The sequence below is a fragment of the Euprymna scolopes genome, chromosome 46 (genome assembly GCF_053919585.1).
Source record: "Euprymna scolopes isolate OS-2025 chromosome 46, ASM5391958v1, whole genome shotgun sequence".
Classification (NCBI taxonomy): Eukaryota; Metazoa; Mollusca; class Cephalopoda; order Sepiida; family Sepiolidae; genus Euprymna; species Euprymna scolopes.
This window is the reverse complement of record NC_136527.1, coordinates 100,937,472-100,957,283: the sequence shown is the minus strand read 5'-3', so window position 1 is coordinate 100,957,283 and position 19,812 is coordinate 100,937,472. Positions and strand designations below refer to the sequence as shown.

At 36.2% G+C, this 19,812-nt stretch overlaps 1 protein-coding gene across 38 annotated transcripts in view; it reads left to right on the top strand.

Moving 5' to 3' along the window:
• The window catches only part of LOC145271199 (arf-GAP with coiled-coil, ANK repeat and PH domain-containing protein 2-like), a 636,480-nt gene that overhangs the window by 115,050 nt on the left and 501,618 nt on the right, over positions 1–19,812 (top strand). For all 38 annotated transcript variants that reach the window (XM_080126741.1, XM_080126736.1, XM_080126765.1 and 35 more), the window contains exon 2: positions 4,246–4,303. In XM_080126741.1, coding sequence (XP_079982867.1) covers positions 4,246–4,303 — 58 coding nt within the window. The remainder of the gene's footprint in view (positions 1–4,245; positions 4,304–19,812) is intronic.

The window sequence follows — 19,812 nt, the reverse complement described above, 5'->3', positions numbered from 1 at the left end:
CCCCTTGCTAGTATATATATAAAAGGCAAAATGTGTGTGCATATTTTTTTTTGTATGTCCAGCAAAGGCTTTTTTGAAGGGGGGGGGGTTACTATGTCTGTCTTTTTCGTACTGGGGATGTCCAGAAAGCAAATTAGCTTTTGATCAATGCAGGGGAAATCATCATACCATTGCTTTCATTTGGACACCCCCATTTTTTATGGGGAGTTGGTTTTCCCCCCCAACTCAACATCTTGGGGAAAACCAACCCAAAACAACTGCCTTGCAACCAAACTTAATGCGGGATTGATGTTTGACCTAATTAAATCTGTCAGTTAACTTTTTAGCTAAGTCATCACGCTTTCTTTTTTTTTTCTTTCTTTTTTTTCTTTTTTTTTCTTTCTTTTTCCTTTTTTTTTTCTTTTTTTTTCTTTTTTTTTCTTTTTTTTTCTTTTTTTTCTTTTTTTTTCTTTTTTTTTCTTTTTTTTTCTTTTTTTTTCTTTTTTTTTTTTTTTTTTTGCTTTCGCCTCCAAGATTCGGTTAACTTTTTAGCTTTCTTTTTTCTTTTTTTTTTCTTTTTTTTCTTTTTTTTTTCTTTTTTTTCTTTTCTTTTTTTTTCTTTTTTTTTTCTTTCTTTTTTTTTCTTTTCTTTTTTCTTTTCTTTTTTTTCTTTTCTTTTTTTTCTTTTTTTTTCTTTTCTTTTTTTTTCTTTTTTTTCTTTTTCTTTCTTTTTTTCTTTTTCTTTCTTTTTTTCTTTTTCTTTTTTTTTTTTGCTTTCGCCTCCAAGATTCGGTTCGAGCCTACCTCCCTCCCCAAAACTTTTTTTTTTTTTTCAAACACCAGGGCAACGGCGGACTATTCGTATTGCATCACATTCGTTTTTTTAATTGTTTTTTTTTTTTTTCATCACGTTCGCTGTTTTCTTACTGTTTTTCTTTTTTTTGCTTTCCTGATTTTTTTATTTAGAAGTTTTAACATTGTTTTTTTTATATAATATTTAAACAGGGTTATTACTTTGCTTTGTTTTGATTTTACCCCACCCCCCACCCTCACCTCTAAACACCCGGGCAATGCCGGGTACCCCCCCCCCCTGCTAGTCTTCAATATAGTTGTAATCTCTATATAACATTAATAAAGGTAATGCTCAAGGTTAAAAAAAATTGAATTCATTGTTTCTTGCCACCTTTTAAATTTGCCTTACCTTGACAACATTTCTAGGTTTTCGGGTAATTTATAAATGAATAACAAATAGTCCTGCCATAAGCCAAGCAACTCGTGCACGTGCGTTGTTTCGCTGTCCGTCAGAAAGCATAACATTTTTACATAGAAACAAATTTTCGTCGACAGTTTTACATGTGATAAGTGTAATAATACCGGAAAACCTATAAATCTCGTCAAGTTGTATGGAAAAGATAAAATAATTTACAAAGGAACTTCCGTAGTTTTTAATTGTTTTTTTTTTCTTTAGTAGAAATCTTAATATAAAAGATTCAAATATTTGGGAGCTAAGGTCTTCAATATATAACTATATATGTAATGCGTTGGTTTGAAACTTCACCAATCTTCATGTAGTGTGTTTAATGGTATAAAACGCGATAGCAAAGGGTGTTTCTTTTTTTTGACAAAGCCATCGTAATATGTCTCTTAGTGATGCCATATTTTAATTTTAGTAAGTGTTCATTTATAAAGCGTAAAATTGGATTCCGGAATATGAGAATGTATAGAGTGCAGCCAATCAGAATGGGCGCACTTTGACAAGGGAGCCTTTATTATTTATGAATTTGTAAAGATTATGTCAGGTCTATGCTTTTATGAGCCAGTTACGGTTGGTGTAATCATCTGTGGAATGTGTAGAATTCGTTCTTGTGACAACTGATAGCGGTGGTAGGACTAAATATTTAAAGAGAAAAATAGGGACTTCTTCCTCTAAAAATGTTGCGATAGTAATGTTGTTTAATATCACAGCTAAATGCATATAAAATGGTGTTCGAAAGCTACATAAGATAGTGGCTATTATCCTAGATGTATTGAATTTGTATGTAGCATCTGTTGTTGTTGTTGTTGTTGTAGAGGTGGAATCGAACCCAAGATGCCCAGTTACAAGACTGGAGTGGTCTTGGTGTCACACCTCCATAGAAGTAGACTTGCCCACTTGCATAAGAAGTGAGAACAGGCTACTTAAATAAGACATACGTGGCAACGAGTGTGCTTTCAAATATATGGTTGCAAATCTACAATACTTTGGTCTGGAGGGGAATTTCTGCAGTCATTTTATTATATACTAGCGAGGGGTACCCGGCGTTGCCCGGGTGTTTGTAGGTGTGTGTGAAAAAAAACAGGTGCCTGTGAAAAAAAAACGTAGCCTTTACGACGTGCAGTTGGAAAATAGTAAAGTGTGAAAAAAAAAACAGGTGCGCGTTTTTAATTGACGTGACGGCGATAGGTATTCAGCAGTTAGCATTTTGTGCGGGACAGTTTTTAATGAGGTCAATAAATAGGTTTGTTTGTTTTTAAAAACCCGCTCCCCCGTCTGATATGATGAAGTCGACATTGACCAAATGTTCACTGGCTCTGGGCCTGTGATTAGAGTCGAGTTTCGCTTTTTTTTATACCGAAAACCTAATGTAACGCGTGCCGATGCGGGAAATGTGGAATAATTAATGTTTGAAAGTCAATAAAATTAAATAGACAGGCGAGCTCCGTGGTTAAGTGTGAGATATTACAATTTATGGATGATATAAAAAGTTTTAAGAAGTTGCGAAGCGAGCGAGCGCTTCTCTGAAAGAAGCCTTTTGTGGACATCAAGGAAAAGCGTACATACATACATACATTTTTGCTTTTATATATATATAGATGGAGATAAAGTATATTTATGCTGTGCCGTCAATAAGTTTCGGTCCTTGCTATGACCTTTAAACTATATCCGATGGTGAGGCCCCAGCTTGTGGGATTTGGGGAGTGTGGAGCCACCCTTTACTTGCCATAGCTCCCAGGTCCAATCTGACCTGGAGTGGTAGTACCTGTTAGGGTCCCAACTATGGGTTAAATAGAAAATGACTTGAGAAAAAAAAATATATATATCCTATTAAAAATTATTTCTTCAAAATCATGGGATTCAGCATTAAATAACCTGAAAAGGGTTGATATGCCGTAAAACAAAAACAACAATCAATAAGTTTCCAGACTTTTTTGTACAAGCATTTAAATTTGTTGTAAACTCTTAAAAATTCAGTATGTTATTGCTATACATCTTATGAGATGACTGACCAGTTTTTATGATTTCATGTTTTGAGCTGGTGCATCCATCACTAGTTTCTCCTTGGACAAGGTCAAAAAAGTTTTCAATCTAATAGGTCCCGCACTGTCAACTTAGCTTCAACCCCTGTCCCATCTCGCAGCAATGTTGCATCTCTGTGCCTGTTTTACAAATATTTTAATGAAATGTGATCTGATGATCTTGTTGTGCTTGTGCTCCCTCGACGTACAGATCCCCGACAAACCCGTTTAGCAATAAAATCACACTGTTGAGGTTTGTAAATGCCAGAAAACTTTCTACTCTAATAGTTTCTTCCCTCGAACAACTAAACTTTGGAATTCCCTTCCTGCTACCTGCTTTCCTCACTCTACTGATATGCAGAACTTTAAATGTAACGTAAACCAACATCTTAATTTTTCCTAGGCAAGGTCTCGAATAGTAGCTCCTTACACCCTAAGTGGCGCAATGTGCTTTGTAGGTATTTATTTGCTCCCCCACCGAGCAAATTAGGCACAAGGCCGATTTTTAATGTGAGGAGTGAAGGGGAAATGGGGACTAGCTCCCCGGGGAGTAGGGGAGCTGGATAGTGACAATTGGTATGAAGAGTTGCCCCTACATTGACCAAGGTCTTATATATGGGGTTTTCCCCACATATGGTCTTTTCTTGCAGTATCTGCCGGAACAGATACTACACTTTGATCTTGGCCCGAAGGCCAGTTTGAGGTGAACGTGATTTAAAAAATTAAAAAGTAAACCCATTGTCAAAAATATTATTTGAAATGTGATCACTTCAAGTTCGGTCTCTGGATGAGAAGGTATGAGGTTGTTCACGTTGTTGAGATTCCAAACATTCATTGTCATCATGCTGCACAAGTGTATAAAATGAACTAATATTCCTTTTTCATTTTTTCTTATTTTTTTCTCAATCTGTACATTTGGATTTCTTTGAATTTCTTGAACCCATCTTTTCTATATTAACTGTTTTGTCCTTTTTTTTTTTCTTTTTTCAGGGCATCTCTGGAAGATGCTGAAAATGATATTGAACTTCTTGAGGCCAGACTAGAAAAGGTAAACGAAAAGAACATTTCTTACCTATTTTACCCATATTTTATTTTGGTTTATCCAATTAAGAAATTATTTTATTTTTTATTACTTGGGAGTCACCACTTATGAAGGCCCGAAAACCACTCGAGGATAAGGGTTAATAAATGTAAGGTGGTACTGTAGTAATCATTAATGGTGTAAATTGGGTAGAATTTGATTAGTTAAGGGGACAGCTCAACAAGAATTTGTTTACATTGGATTTGAAGGCTACCATGTTGTATTCAACTGGGAAACAGGTTAGCGGAATAATGTTCCACAAGCAGGCAGTTCTGGGAAAGAAGCTTCGTTCATCGAATCTGCGTTTAAATTTGGGCAAAGATAGAGAGTGGGAGAAATCGTTTATAGTGGTTGTAGCTAGTCGAGTGTTTTTGTGAAAGTTTGGCAAAGGAGTACCATAGAGTGGAGTTCAGTCGAACACTTGCTATGAAAATAACAAGAGCAGAGACAGGCTAGCAACATGTCTTCTGTCGGAAAAAGGTTGCAGGGAAGAGAAAATAGGCATCAAGGCATCGCTTACTAGATTACGAAGTCCGTTTTGAACTTTGTCAAGGTTGGATAGGGTGCGCTGAGCAGCTCCTGCCCAAATGTAGCAACAGTACTCCATTTTAGGTCGTACCTGCTTCTCCTACAGACAGAGGGTTGCATCAGTACTAAGTTGCTTACTGGAGCTGTAGAGTGATCCAACTATTTTCCAGCTATCTTGGCAACAGATTTGATGTATGTGCTTCATTGCAGATCCGGTCAGTCTCAGAAGTTTGTCAAGATGTGGTGCTTCTCCAGGACAAAAGCCATTCATTATAATTAAGGCGTGATATTTTTTTGTAACGTTTTTTTTCTGTGATCATTATTTCAGTTTCTTCGTAACTTCTGAGTGCTACCTTGAATTGGCTAAAAGTCATGGGTTTTTCTTTCTGGGTTATCACGGTGGTAAATGGCTTGAAATCACTCGGTAATCCCTTAAGGACCATGGAAATTAACAGACTGTCACTTATAACTTCACCAGACATTTTAAAAGAATTTGCAGTTGTCTCGGCTCTTATAATATAATCAGTAATAGTTTCGGCTTCCATTCGTTTTAGAGAGGTCAGTTCAGTGTATAAAGAAATAATTTTGGGTTTTCCTTTCGATAAATAATGCTCTCTCAATATGTTTAATGCTTTGCAGCCATCGTCCAGGGCTTCTCTCATTACCAGTGATAGACTTCGGTCATCTAAACACTGTATTAATTTCACAAAGACAGTTGCATTCTTTTCAATGAATTCGGGGTCGTTTCTGTTTTCTGTTTTTTTTTTACATCGTTCATTTACATATTACGTTTAAGTTATTTTAACGCAATTTTCTTACAAATAAATCTACTTTAACCCATTGACACCCATAAGAGCATTTTACAACGGCGATTTACCCACCACATACCTTTTTTTTAAAAATTTATTCTCCATTTTGAGTTTCAGAACAGTTTCAGATGGTTCGCTGTTACACACAAGTCCTGGTAGGTGACTTGTTTGTAGAAGACAGTTCCACAGAACAAAATATTCTTACCGTGTTGAAACCCGGGAAAAGAACACGTGAAATTGCTCCAGAAAAGGTTTAATATTTATGAAGCAATTCTGGTTTCTGATTGGTTGGTAGCAGAACGTGAATTAATTTGATTCGTCAGTTCTTAGCAGCATCGTTTATAAATAGAATCGTCCGACTGTGTGGGATCATACCCCATTATACACCCAAAATATTGCAACAAATATTATTTATACCGTTGTTATTATTATTAATGCTTTAATATTGCTATTATTATAATTAATAATAATAATTGTATTATTATTTATAATATTATTGTTATTTTGTTATTATTATCAATATTATATAAGAAGTTTACATTTAAATTATATTGTTAATGTTATTATTATTATATTGTTTTATTGATATTATTTATATTGTTATTATTATTAATGGTTTAGTATTGTTATTTATTAATGGTTTAGTATTGTTATTATTATAATTAATAATAATTGTATTATTATTTATAATATTATTGTTATTTTGTTATTTTTATCAATATTATATAAGAAGTTTACAGACATTGAGATATTAGAAAGTTCATGGATCAGAAAAGAATTCAACCATAACTCAATCCCAGAACTAAAAGAGTTTCTTTATGTTTGGTTATTATATCGATCTCCATCTCAAGTAGAAATTGATTTTTTGTTTTTTTTTAACTTTTGTGAATTTGCACCATGTTGTATGTTTGGTTGCTCGTGTGTTGCTGACGGCAAGTCTGTCTGCAAGTGAAAAGTATTTAGCCAAGAGAAAGGATCATGCAAGGAATGTGATGGTGGCTTTAAAAAACCTTTGCTCAGTAATATTTTACTTCTAGTAATAAAATAGATTAGACTTTTCAAGTGGGACTAGCAGGGGTACCCAGCGTTGCCCGGGTGTTTTGAATCTTACATCAAAAAGAAACACGGTGGGGGGGGGGTAAAATGTTTTGGTAATTAGGTAGAATCGAACCGGAAGCCCTGAGGCGAAGTTGGAAAATAAAATGTGAAAAAAAAACATGACGTGTTAACCGATCGGCTAGCAAGAATGAGTTACTGAAAGAAGTTTGAATTTATTTAACTGAGAAGAGAATCGACAGGTGCCCACACTAAATGACGTCAAGTGGAAGTCGTAGACGACAACATAAGCAATAACTATTCAGCAGTGAACATTTTCTGCGGGACAGTTTTTAATGAGGTCAATAACCCGGTTTGTTTGTTTTTACCTAATTTTGGGGAAAAAACACTCCGGAACAGATACTACACTTTGATCCCAGACTTGTAATCTGAACCATAGAATCCTTTCCATGAAACAGATAATCAGTCTTGATCAAAGGCTAATCTTTCGCAAAGTTCGTTGTTGGAAACTATCTATGTATTATATGTATATATGTATATATATATATATATATATATATATATATATGTACTAGCGGGGGGTACCCGGCGATGCCCGGGTGTCTTGAGGTAAATCAAAACTCCGGGTGGGGGGGGATTAAATAATAAAAAAAAAATGTTTTGGTAGGTGAGTGTATGAGGATCGAACCTGTACCCTTGAGTTGGAAATTAATGTGTGAAAAAAAAAACGTGCGATGTTACCATTGGGCCACCGCAACATACAGCGTAGACGTGTTTGAATTTATTTATGTAACGATAACTATAAAAACAGGCGTGCGTAATAAAAGTTAACTTTGCTGCTTCCATTTGACCTAATTTAGAAGGTCAAATACAAGTCACGCAGCATAAGCGTCTGTTCCCGGCGAATTGCCGCGAACACGTCCGTTTGAGTTTAGTTTCATTTTATATATACTAAAAAGCCCAATCAACACGCGAGAAGCCAAAATAACAATAATTTTGTAAAAATCGACGTAAATAAATCTATACGCTACGCGCTTTCCTAATTCCTAGATATTATTATATAGGACCTATATACACAGTTTTAAGCGATAGTAACGACCCCGGGAGCGTGTGCAAAAGAAGCCTTTTGAAGACATACACGAAATGATCACACACATTTTGCCTTTTAAATATATAGATGTATGTATGTATCTATCTATCTATCTCACAATATAAGGTAACGGACGGACACATCTGTGATAAAAATATTTGGCTAAGAGAACAGGTCATCCAAAATGTCACTTTAATATATATATATATATATATATATATATATGGCAAAGTAAATTCTAGATTTTTTGACCACAAAAAAAATTCTAGTCAAAGTAAAAGCATTTCATATACCTGAATAACCTAGATTAAATCTGAAACCCTTTTTAGCATAGATATTTCAAATTCATATTCGCTCATTAATTGAACCTATACATACTAGTATGTTTAAGATTTGGAGCGGCTATCACACATGCATACGAATACCATTCTTTACCCCCCCCAACATACTAGTATGTTTAATCCGCACCACTATTTGGTCTTATTTACATGCAACCAAATCTTATTTTTCACAATATTTGATGTATTAGCTGTATCGCCTGAAGAGGTCTCTAGTTAATAGTAACTAGCTGATTGAAACATGCTCATGACTGTGTAGCAACATATTTTTTTTTTTTTTTTTTTTTTCAAGGTGGTCAACACTTATCAAGGCCTGGAAATCACTCAGGGATAAGCGTTATTGCATGTACAATACGTTAGTGTGGAGATTTCATAAAATGTCTACTTAAGGGGGCGGTTCATCAGGAATTTGTTTACATTGGACTTGAAGACATCCAAGTTGTAGTCAGGTGGGAAGCAGGCAGATGGAACAGAGTTCCACAGGCGTGCAGTTTTAAGAAAGAAGCTTTGTTCATGGAATATACGTTTTGATTTAGGCACAGATAAAGAGTGGGGAAAATTTTTGGCAGTGGATTTAGCTAGACGGGTGTTTTTCGTAAAAGATTGGCGAGGGGGGGGCAGAGATTGGAGCTCAGATGAGCACCTGCCATGGAAATAACGATAAAACAAAGATAGGCTTGCAACGTCTCTTCAGTGGGAGAGAGGTTGCAGGGAAGAGAAAAGGACACCCCCCCACTATGCCACAAAGTCTATTTTGTACTCTGTCAATGTAGGATAGGCTGTTTTTAGCAGCTCCTGCCCAGATATGGCAGCAGTATTCCATCCTTGGACGTACTTGGCTTTTATATAGATAGAGAATTGCATCAGTAGTGAGATATCTTCTGGAGCGATATTACTGCTTATGTAAAAACAAATAAAGAGTATATCTTAGGGGGTGGGAGTTTGGTTTACAATAGACAAATGTATGAAAAAGTTGTCAAAACACAAATGTATAACAAATGTTATCAAGTTACTCTTCTACTTAAGTTAATAAGTTTTTAGTGGTTTTACTTCCTTTAAAATGTTTATTCTGGTTTGAAAAACAAGTAATGTCTAGCGTTGTGTGAAAACAAGAAAAAATGTTGGCAATTTGACACATTTTTGAAATCTCATAGTGATAATCTATATATACTAGCAGTTCCGCCCAGCTTTGCTCTGGCCCTATGAACTTTTCATAAGGTTATGTGCATACGTATATATTAAAAAGTGTGAATATGTAAAGTTATGCCTTTCTCTATAATAGTCTTATGCAATATACAGCAATGATTTAAAAAGTATATAAAAAAAAAAAGACTCATGCGCCACCACCAAGAATCAAAACCAAAACGTTCAACTCACGATTTATTTTACTTCTGCCATCAATGACTGGACTATGAAAACATATTTACTGCAAGGCTAAAAATTAAAACATGAACCAATAGCTACTACGTTATGTATTCGTAATGCCACCGTTCGACCTTCACCTAACAAATTTAATTTTTTTTAATTGTCACACTTTTGCACAGATTTTTCCGGGCTAAAACCCAAATATAAAGATTTGCGTGGATTCAAATAAAGGATGAAATACTGTTGCCACATATGGGCAGGAGCTGCTAGAAAAGACTTGTCCTGCCTTGATAGGGTTCAAAATGGACTTCGTGGCCTGGTGGGAAATGTCCTTTTCTCTTCCCTGCAACCTCTATCTCACAGAAGAGATGTTGCGAGTTTGTCTCTGCTTTATCGTTATTTTCATGGAAAGTGTTCGACTCAGCTTCAATCTATGGTCCCCCCTCGCCAAACTTTCACAAGAAACACTCGACTAGCTGAAAACATTATCAATAATTTTCCCCACTCTTTATCTGTGCCTAAACCTAAACATAGATTCCATGATCAAAGCTTCTTTCTTAGAACTGCACGCCTGTGGAATTGTCTTCCGTTTTCCTGCTTTCCAGCTATCTATAATATGGTTGTCTTCAAGTCCAACATGAACAAGTTTCTGATGAGCCGTTCCACTTAAGTTAACAAATTTACTGAACTTCCATTACTATCGATTACTATATTGTCCTTTTGACTACTCTACACTCTTTAACCCCTATCCTTGAGTGGCCAATCGGCCTTGATAAGTGTGACGCCTATGTAAAAAAAAAAAAAATTTTAGGTGTAGGTTACTTGGATATAGGTCGGACATTTTAATTTGATTTGAGCCGAAAACAATAAATGTTAAGGTTTTTTTTTTTTTTTTACACGGTGGTCACCACTTATCAAGGCCTGGAAGCCACTCAGGGATAAGGGTTATTGCAAGTACAGTATGTTAGTGTGGAGATTTGATGAAGTGTTTACTTAAGGGAGGCGGTTCATTAGGAATTTGTTAACGTTGGACTTGAAGACATCCAAGTTGTAGTCAGGTGGGAAGCAGGCAGACGGAACAGTTCCACAGGCGTGCAGTTCTAAGAAAGAAGATATAGAGTGGGGGAAATTTTTCAAAGTGGATTCAGCTAGACGGGTGTTTTTCATGAAAGATTGGAGAGGCGGGGACCAGAGATTGGAGTTCAGACGGGTCCAAATTAGGGTGAAAGGAAGAAAAAATTTTATCTCTGTGGTCTCTAGCAACTTTTCTCTATGGTAGTTAAGGAAGCCTATTATATAGAAAGGCATTACCATACATATTCACACTTTTTAATATATACATATGTACATAAAGTTATGAACAGTACATAGGGCCCAAGCAAAGCCGGGCTGAACTGCTAGTATATATATAAGTGAAAATGTGTGTGTGTGTGTGTGTGTACATTTCCCTACCAAATAACTCTATCAATTTTCAGTCTACAGACTCGAGATTTGACATAAGGAGTATTGTGATTTGGGAAAATCTTTTTAATCGATTTTCGGCCAGAAATTTGGCTGCCAAGGGGTCAAAGTTCAACGATTTGACCTTTGAAAACTCTACCAAACTCCTCCGCCAATTTTGGGTCTAAACACCTAACATTTTAGATATAGGTTACTTGGACATGGATCAAACTTTTTAATTTGATTTGAGCCCAAAACAAATGTTAGGGGGTCAAAATTGGGGTAAAAGTTAAAAAAAATATTTTTAACATGTTTTCTATATATCTATAAAAGTGAACGTATCTGTGTGTCTGTCTGTGTACATTTCCCTACGCAATAACTCTGTCAATTTTTAGTCTACAGACTCGAAATTTGATATACAGGGTACTGAGATTTGGGAAAATCTATGTGATCGGGTTTTCGGCCAGAAATTTGGCTGTTAAGGGGTCAAAGTTCAACGATTTTACCTTTGAAAACTCTACCAAACTACTGACAATTTTGGGTCTAAACATTTGAAATTTTAGATATAGGTTCCTTGGACATGGATCTAACTTAATAACTAGATTTGAGCCCAAAACAAATGTTAAGGGGTTATAATAGGGGTCAAAGTTAAAAAAATTGATTTTTTTTTTTTTTTTTTTTTTTTTTGCTCACCATACACCTCAAACACCCGGGCAACGCCGGGTACACATGCTAGCATATATATATATATATATATATATATATATATATATATATATATATATATATATATATATATGTGTGTGTGTGTATGTGTCTGTCTGTGTACATTTCCCTACGCAATAACTCTGTTAATTTTCAGTCTACAGACTCGAAATATGATGTACTGAGATTTGGGAAAAATCTTCGTAATCGGTTTTTAACCAGAAATGTTGTTGCTAAGGGGTCAAAGTTCAACGATTTGATCTTTGAGAATTCTACCAAACTTCTCCGCCAATTTTGGGTCTAAACACTTGAAATTTTAGATATAGGTTCCTTGGACATGGATCTAACTTAATAACTTGATTTGAGCCAAAAGCAATAAATATTAAGGAGTCAAAGTTTTAAAAAATTTGACATCTGCGGTCTCTACCAAATTACTCAGACACTTTCTGGTCTAAACATTTGAAATTTTACATAAAGGGTATTCAGAGATAGGGCAAGCTTTTTAATTGGTTTGGATTAAAAATTTGAGTTATCAATGTATAAATCTATGTATGTATGTTTGCATGTCTGCCTAAAACTTTCGACAGAGGCGACGGATTTTCACAAGATCAGTATCGTTTTGAAGCTCGACCCTTCAGAAGACAAATACCGGAAAATTGGCTAAAAATAGTAATTTCTTCACCCTCAACTGGGCACTTTTCTACAGGGAGAGGTTGCTTTTTTCGCCAATATTTTCGAAAGTCATCCCCTCTTTTCGATTCTCTAGCCTTAATTTTAACATACATCACTTCCGGCTTGGTGGTGGTGATAACAGCAAAGACGTGACGTTTTTTTCACGTTCTTTTCCTCTTTGGAGTACGGGTTCGAGCCTGCCTTCCTACTTTTGCTCAACAGACACCTCAAAACACCCGGGTAACACCGGGCTGAAATTGAACATGTCTGTCTGTGTACATTTCCCTGCGCAATAACTCTGTCAATTTTCATTCTACAGACTCGAAATTTGATATACAGGGTACTGAGATTTGGGAAAATCTTTCTAATCTGGTTTTGGCCAGAAATTTTTTTTTTTTTTTTTTTTTTTACATGGAGTTCACCACTTATCAAGGCCCAATGGCCACTCAGGGATAAGGGTTATTGTGTGTGCAGTAATCAAAGGGATAGTGTAGCAATAGTATTGGAGAATTGGTAAGGTGTCATTACTTGGGGGGGGGCGGTTCATCAGGAATTTGTTTGTGTTGGACTTGAAGACATCCAGGTTGAAGTCGGGAGGGAAACAGGCCAGCGGAACAGAGTTCCACAGGCGTGCAGAAGAAAGAAGCTTTGTTCATGGTATCTATGTTTTGATTTAGGCACAGATAGGGAGTGGGGAAAATTATTGAGGGTGGTTTCAGCTAGTCGGGTGTTTTTTGAGAAAGATTGGCAAGGGGGGACCAGAGAATTGAGCTCAGACGAGCACCTGCCATGGAAATAACGATAGAACAATGACAGGCTCGCTACGTCTCTTCTGTGGGAAAGAGGTTGCAGGGTAGAGAAGGAGTCTCTTTTGTACTCCGTCAAGGCAGGATAGGCTGTTTTTTGCAGCCCCCGCCCAGATGTGGCAGCAGTACTCCATCTTTGGATGTACTTGGCTCTTATATAGATAGAGAATTGCATCAGTAGTGAGATAGCTTATCAAATCCTGGGGCCTCCCTTAGACGAGAGCCATCCATTTCAATTGATGCCAGATGGGGATCAGAGCATTTATGATGTAGAGATAGGAGCTTGGTCTTAGATGCATTAAAGGTAACCAGCCACCTCTTTCCCCACTGTACCATGCGCTCAAGAGGAGAGAGAATCAGAGAGAACATCATCATTTACGGCCTTTGATGTGTTGCCATAAATGGTCGTGTCATCAGCATAGATGTTAACGAATGATTTAAGTATGTGTTTTGGGAGATCATTGATGTAGATCAGGAAGAGAGTTGGGCCCAGTATGGACCCCCAAGGGACTCCAGCATTAATACTGTGGGCCTCTGATTGCTGCCCATCAACAACTACTCTTATGAGCCTATCTGAGAGAAATGACTTAATGATAGAGAAAACATTTCCAGTTATACCGTAGCTGGAAATATTGTGTAGTAAGCCTTTATGCCAAACCTTATCGAAGGCCTTTGATATGTCAAGAGCAATTGCCCTAGAAAGGAAGCCTTTGTCGAGAGATTCGCTAATCCTATGAGATATAACCGTTAGCACATCAACTGTAGATCTAACAGAGCGGAAACCATATTTAGCTGTTAAGGGGTCAAAGTTCAATGATTTGACCATTGAGAACTCTACCAAACTCCTTCGCCAATTTTGGGTCCAAACGCTTAAAATTTTAGATATAGGTTCCTTGGACATGGATCTAACTTAATAACTTGATTTGAGCCCAAAACAATAAATTTTAAGGAGCCATAATAGGGATCAAAGTTTTAAAAATCTGATCCCCATCTGGCATCAATTGAAATAGATGGCTCTCATCTAGGAGAAGCCCCATGTTTTGACAAGCTTCTGGGTTTGACCTTCACTCCTGATCTGAAATAGAACACGTACATCAAGTCTGTTGCCAAGGTCACTGGAAAGATGGTGGGATCCTTCTACCGCTCCAGAAGATATCTCACTACTGATGCAATTCTCTATCTATATAAAAGCCAAGTACGTCCAAGGATGGAATACTGTTGCCATATCTGGGCAGGAGCTGCAAAAAACAGCCTATCCTGCCTTGACAGAGTACAAAATAGACTTTGTGGTTTAGTGGGGGATGCCCTTTTCTCTACCCTGCAACCTCTCTCCCACAGAAGAGACGTTGCGAGCCTATCCTTGTTTTATCGTTATTTCCATGGCAGGTGCTCGTCTGAACTCCAATCTCTGGTCCCCCCTCGCCAATCTTTCACGAAAACACCCGTCTAGCTGAATCCACTGTGAAAAATTTCCCCCACTCTATATCTGTGCCTAAATCAAAATGTGGATTCCATGAACAAAGCTTCTTTCTTAGAACTGCATGCCTGTGGAACTCTGTTCTGTCTGCCTGCTTCCCACCGGACTACAACTTGGATGTCTTCAAGTCCAATGTTAACAAATTCCTAATGAACCGCCCCCTTAAGTAAACACTTCATCAAATCTCCACACTAACGTAATGTACTTGCAATAACCCTTATCCCTGAGTGGCTTCCGGGCCTTGATAAGTGGTGATCACTGTGTAAAAAAAAATATATATATATACTCAACAAATTGTTAATCTACAGGCTTGAAATTCTTAATCAGTTTTTATCAGGAAAAAAGGGCTGCTAAGGGATCAAAATTAGCAAATTGGTATGTGTGGGCATCAAGATTTTTATCTGTTTTCAACTGTTTCATGACAGTGCATGCGCAATCAAGGAATGAAAGGATGTAGACTGAAAATTAACAGAGGTATTGCGAAGGAAAATGTACACAAATACACAGACAGACACGCACACAGACACGTTCACTTTTATATATATATATATATATAGTAATTTATAAAATATATATGGCGGTTAAGCTGCACTGAATATTCTGCATTTAGTTGGATGAAACGCAGAATATTCAGTGTAGCTTAACCGCCATATATATTTTATAAATTACTAACTAGCTCTACCTACGTATTGAGCACTTTTGAAGTAAATACTTAAAGTTTACGCATAAAGCTATACTTTCGTATATTAAATTTATGTGAATAAATGAAGTAGTTATATATATATATATATATATATATATATATATACGTGATGGGAATAATGTAAGTAGAGAAAATAAAAAGGAACAAACTGAGTTTTGTATTCATCAACGTTCAAATTTAGCGTAGTCAATCGAAAGCAAAAGATGACTTGCAGAAGTGGTATCGGAAAATCCGACCCCTCCCTGTACAAAACTGACAAGTTGAGGGTTAAGGAATTAATGTTTTTAGACAATTTTCCTATGTCTGTCGTCCAAAGGGTCGAGCTTCAAAACGATATCAGTCTCCTGAAAACCCGTCGCCTCTGTCGAAACTGTTAGGCATACATGATAATTGCAACGTCTCTTCAATGATGTTTAGTCATACATACATACATACATACATACATACATTCATTTAAACAGACAGGTGAGATTTATATTATAGAAGAAAACATAATAAGTTAAGAAATAATGATATATAATAATAACAGATAAGAGAAAAATCCAGATTGTCCTCGACGGTCGTACATCTAAACAGTGTGATATAAATGCGGGAGTGCCTCAGGGGTCTATCCTTGGACCTCTATTGTTCCTAATATTTATTGATGGCCTCCCCAACAAAACTGCCTCTGAGATGGGTATATATGCTGATGACACTACACTCTATAACAGACACGACAGGAAAACAAATGAACACATATCTAAAAAAAATGGCAAAAACACTAGAGGATGACCTCCAATCTGTAGTGGAATGGAGACAAAAATGGATGGTCACATTCAATGCTGCCAAGACTAAACTAGTTTCCTTCAATAATTACAAGAAACCTTTTCTACCACCTATAGCAATGGCCAACAACTCTTTATCTGAGAGTATGTCTTTCAAACTCCTTGGCCTAACGTTCACAGGAAACATGAGTTAGAACAATTACATTGAAAGCATTGCCAGGACCGCTGCAAGGAAGGTAGGTTCTCTCTACCGTGCTAGAAAACTACTAACACCCGAAAGTATCCTGTACCTCTATAGGGCCACCATTCGCCCATGTATGGAGTATTGCTGTCATATTTGGGCTGGTGCATCTGCTACTAGTCTCTCGCTCCTAGACAAGGTTCAAAAGAGAGTCGTCAACCTGATAGGCCCTGAACTGGCATCTAAGCTTCAGCCTCTATCCCATCGACGAAACGTTGCATCCCTCTGCCTGTTCTACAAGTATTTTAATGATAAATGCTCTGACGAACTGCAAGCACTTGTGCCCCCACGACATAAACACCCTCGACAAACCCGACAGGCAGCTAAATCCCACCCTCACACAGTAGAGATCCCTAGATGTAAAAGATCTTTCTATTCCAGTAGTTTCTTCCCCAGAACCGCTAGACTTTGGAATTCCGTTCCAGGTCCCTGCTTCCCCAACTGTACTGACATGCAGAAGTTCAAGTGTAACGTGAACCGACATCTTGCAGCCCAAATCCCTACATAGTACCCCAGTAGTTGTTGCCCATGATAGTAGCCTCCTACAACAAAGTGTCAATGTGCCTTGTTTGGGGTAAAAATGTAATTAAAAAAAAAACAAAAAACAAAAACATGACGGCTTCTTTATATTAAGAATAAGATGTTTTGGAAACATTTTGTAAATGTCGTGTCGAGCTGGTGTAATGGTTAGCCTACTTGGTTCAATGTCTTCAGGTTTTGGTTTCGATCTAAGCTTGAGTATTTTCTTTTTTTACTTACAAGAAGTGAACTGTTTAGAAAAAAATAATACTCGCATGCACATCTCTCAGTTTCAGTATGAATTAAAATATATGCATATTTTATGACCGAGCTGCGCTGGGCAGCTTGCTAGTATATCTATTAAAGTGAGTGTGTGTTTTAGGACACTTCTCAACCTATATACTCAACAGGTTTTTGATTTACAGACTTGAAATTTGGTATATAGGGTATTCCGACATGTGGAAACTTTATTTGGTGGATGAAACTTGATTAAAAAGTGTTGATAAATTTGTATGTGGGATTCATCGGATTTTTATCTGTTAACTGTTTTCTGAAATCACATATGCGTATCGTTCACATGACAGCTTCCTTATGTTAAGAATAAGTAGGTTTGAAAACACTTTTTAAAGATTGTGTCAGTATGGCCTAATGGTTATCGTACTTGACTTATTGTCTTTAGGTTTTGATTTTGATCTCAGCTCGAGTATTTTTAAAAAAAATTTTTACTTAGAAGCAGTGAATTGTTTATTCATTTATTTATTGCGGACTATTATCCTCATCTTTTGTAGTTGTTGTTTCACAACGTTTCAACGAATTGTTTCTCTGGCCTTTGTCAGGTGGTTAACCGCGATGGGATAGGAATACTGAATTTCCTAACTGCATCCTCAGCAATTACTGCTTTCCATAGTTGTCGTTGTTTCACCATGTTTTTTGGCGCAGTTGATAGACGTTGAATCTCTACAGTTCGAGGTGAGCATTGTCTAAAGATAACGGTTTCGATCCTACCCAAAGCCAGCCAGAGGCTTAGTTGGTCAAAACGTGGTGAGACGACAACAACTATGAGAGGCAGTAATTGCTGAGAATGCTGTTAGGAGATTTGGCGTTACTATCCTGTCGCGGTTAACCACCTGACAAAGGCCAGAGAAATAGTTGAAACGTCGTGAAACAACTAAAAAAGATGGGGATTAACGAATGTACGAAGGACAGAAGAATAGTTGGCCGAAACTTCATGAAACACCAACTAAAAGATGAGGATAATAGTCCGCAATAGATACGCCAGTGGAACTCTCTGCCGCTTGCCTGTTTCCAACCTGACTACAACTTGAACGTCTTCAAGTCCAACATAAACAAACTCCTGACAAACCGTCCCCCCCCCTAAGTAAGACACTCTATCAAAACCGCAATACTAACGATTACTACAATACTATCTCATTGATTACTGTACACGCAATAACCCTTATCCCTGAGTGGCCTTCGGGCCTTGATAAGTGGTGACCCCCCCATGTAAAAAAAAATAAATAAAAATAAATAATACGAATTACTCATCACAATAAGTCCAGTTAATTAACTAAAAATTAAACTGTTTAGAAAAAAACATAATACTCGCATGCACATGTCTCAGGTTTTGTATCAATTAAAATATATTTATGCATATTTTATGACCGGGCAACGCTAGACGGCTTGCTAGTGTTATATATTTTTAGAATATAATTTAAAGTGTTTTGATACTAAAATTTATGTTTTCTGTCCTTGCCTAGTCAAGTAGAAATTCTTCTAAACTGAGATAGTTTTTATTTTTCTCTCAATCTGAAGTGCCCCTTTTTGGAAAGCTGGATTCTCGCATTAAAAAATCCGACCTTATCTCTAACTCTGCTTCCATGAGTTGACAAGTTAACAGGATGACACGTGAATTACACTTCCCTTTAAAATGAGATTCTACTTTTTTAGGCTACTCCATGTGGACATCTTTAAAAACTTGGTAGAAAAAAAGCAAAAAGAATTATTTTAGAATTTAGAGTAAAGGAAAAAGTTTCCTATATAAAAATAACGTAAAAGCGACCCTCATTTCTGAGCCAAGGCTGTTTATCAAATTTTTTTTACTACTAACTCTAAAGTTCTACTGGAAATGTCATAAAACCATATGTAATCGCTTAAAAAAGCCCCCACCCCCCCAAGCTGTACAAAATTTATTTCACACATTTTATTAACTTTTTTAAATGCATGAACTTGCCCTAAAATTATGGCTCATTCTAGTTCTACATTAAAATTACGTGTGGAACTGACCCCCACTCCAAATTATTTTTTAAAATTGTATTTTTTTTTTGTTTCTTGTCAAATTTATTAGTGTTCACATGCAATCACCTAAAAAAAGTAGAATCTTATGTTTGTTTAGGGAAGAAAGTTAGCTGAGGATTTTCATCTACAACAATACGTTATATAGTAATAAAATTTTGTAACTTTCTGGAAAGAAAACCATTAAAACTTTCGCATTGAAAAAAATATGTTTAAATGAGAAACAAAATTAAAAAAAAAAATGTTAGTAATTAATTGTTAATTCATAAAACACGTGTTAAATTTTTTATGAAAGTAAAAAAAAAAAAAAAAAAAAATTGAAATAAGCACTGACATTTTTATGTTGTCAAGCAAATTGTCGCAGTAGTCTGAAACCAGTACATTTGTGTCTTGTTAGGAATGAAAATGGACTGTCAAACGATTTCAATAATATTAATAACCAAAAATTATTTTTACTTTAATCTTTGATTTTATGTAAATTCTCTGACCTTTTTCTATAGGGTGCACACACACACACACACAAACATTTTTTATATATAGATAACTGCCCTGGAGCTGGTATTCTACTGGTCTATATATATATATATATATATATATATATATATATATATATATATATATATATATATATATATATATAAAGTGTGTGTGTGTAAGAACACTTCTCAACC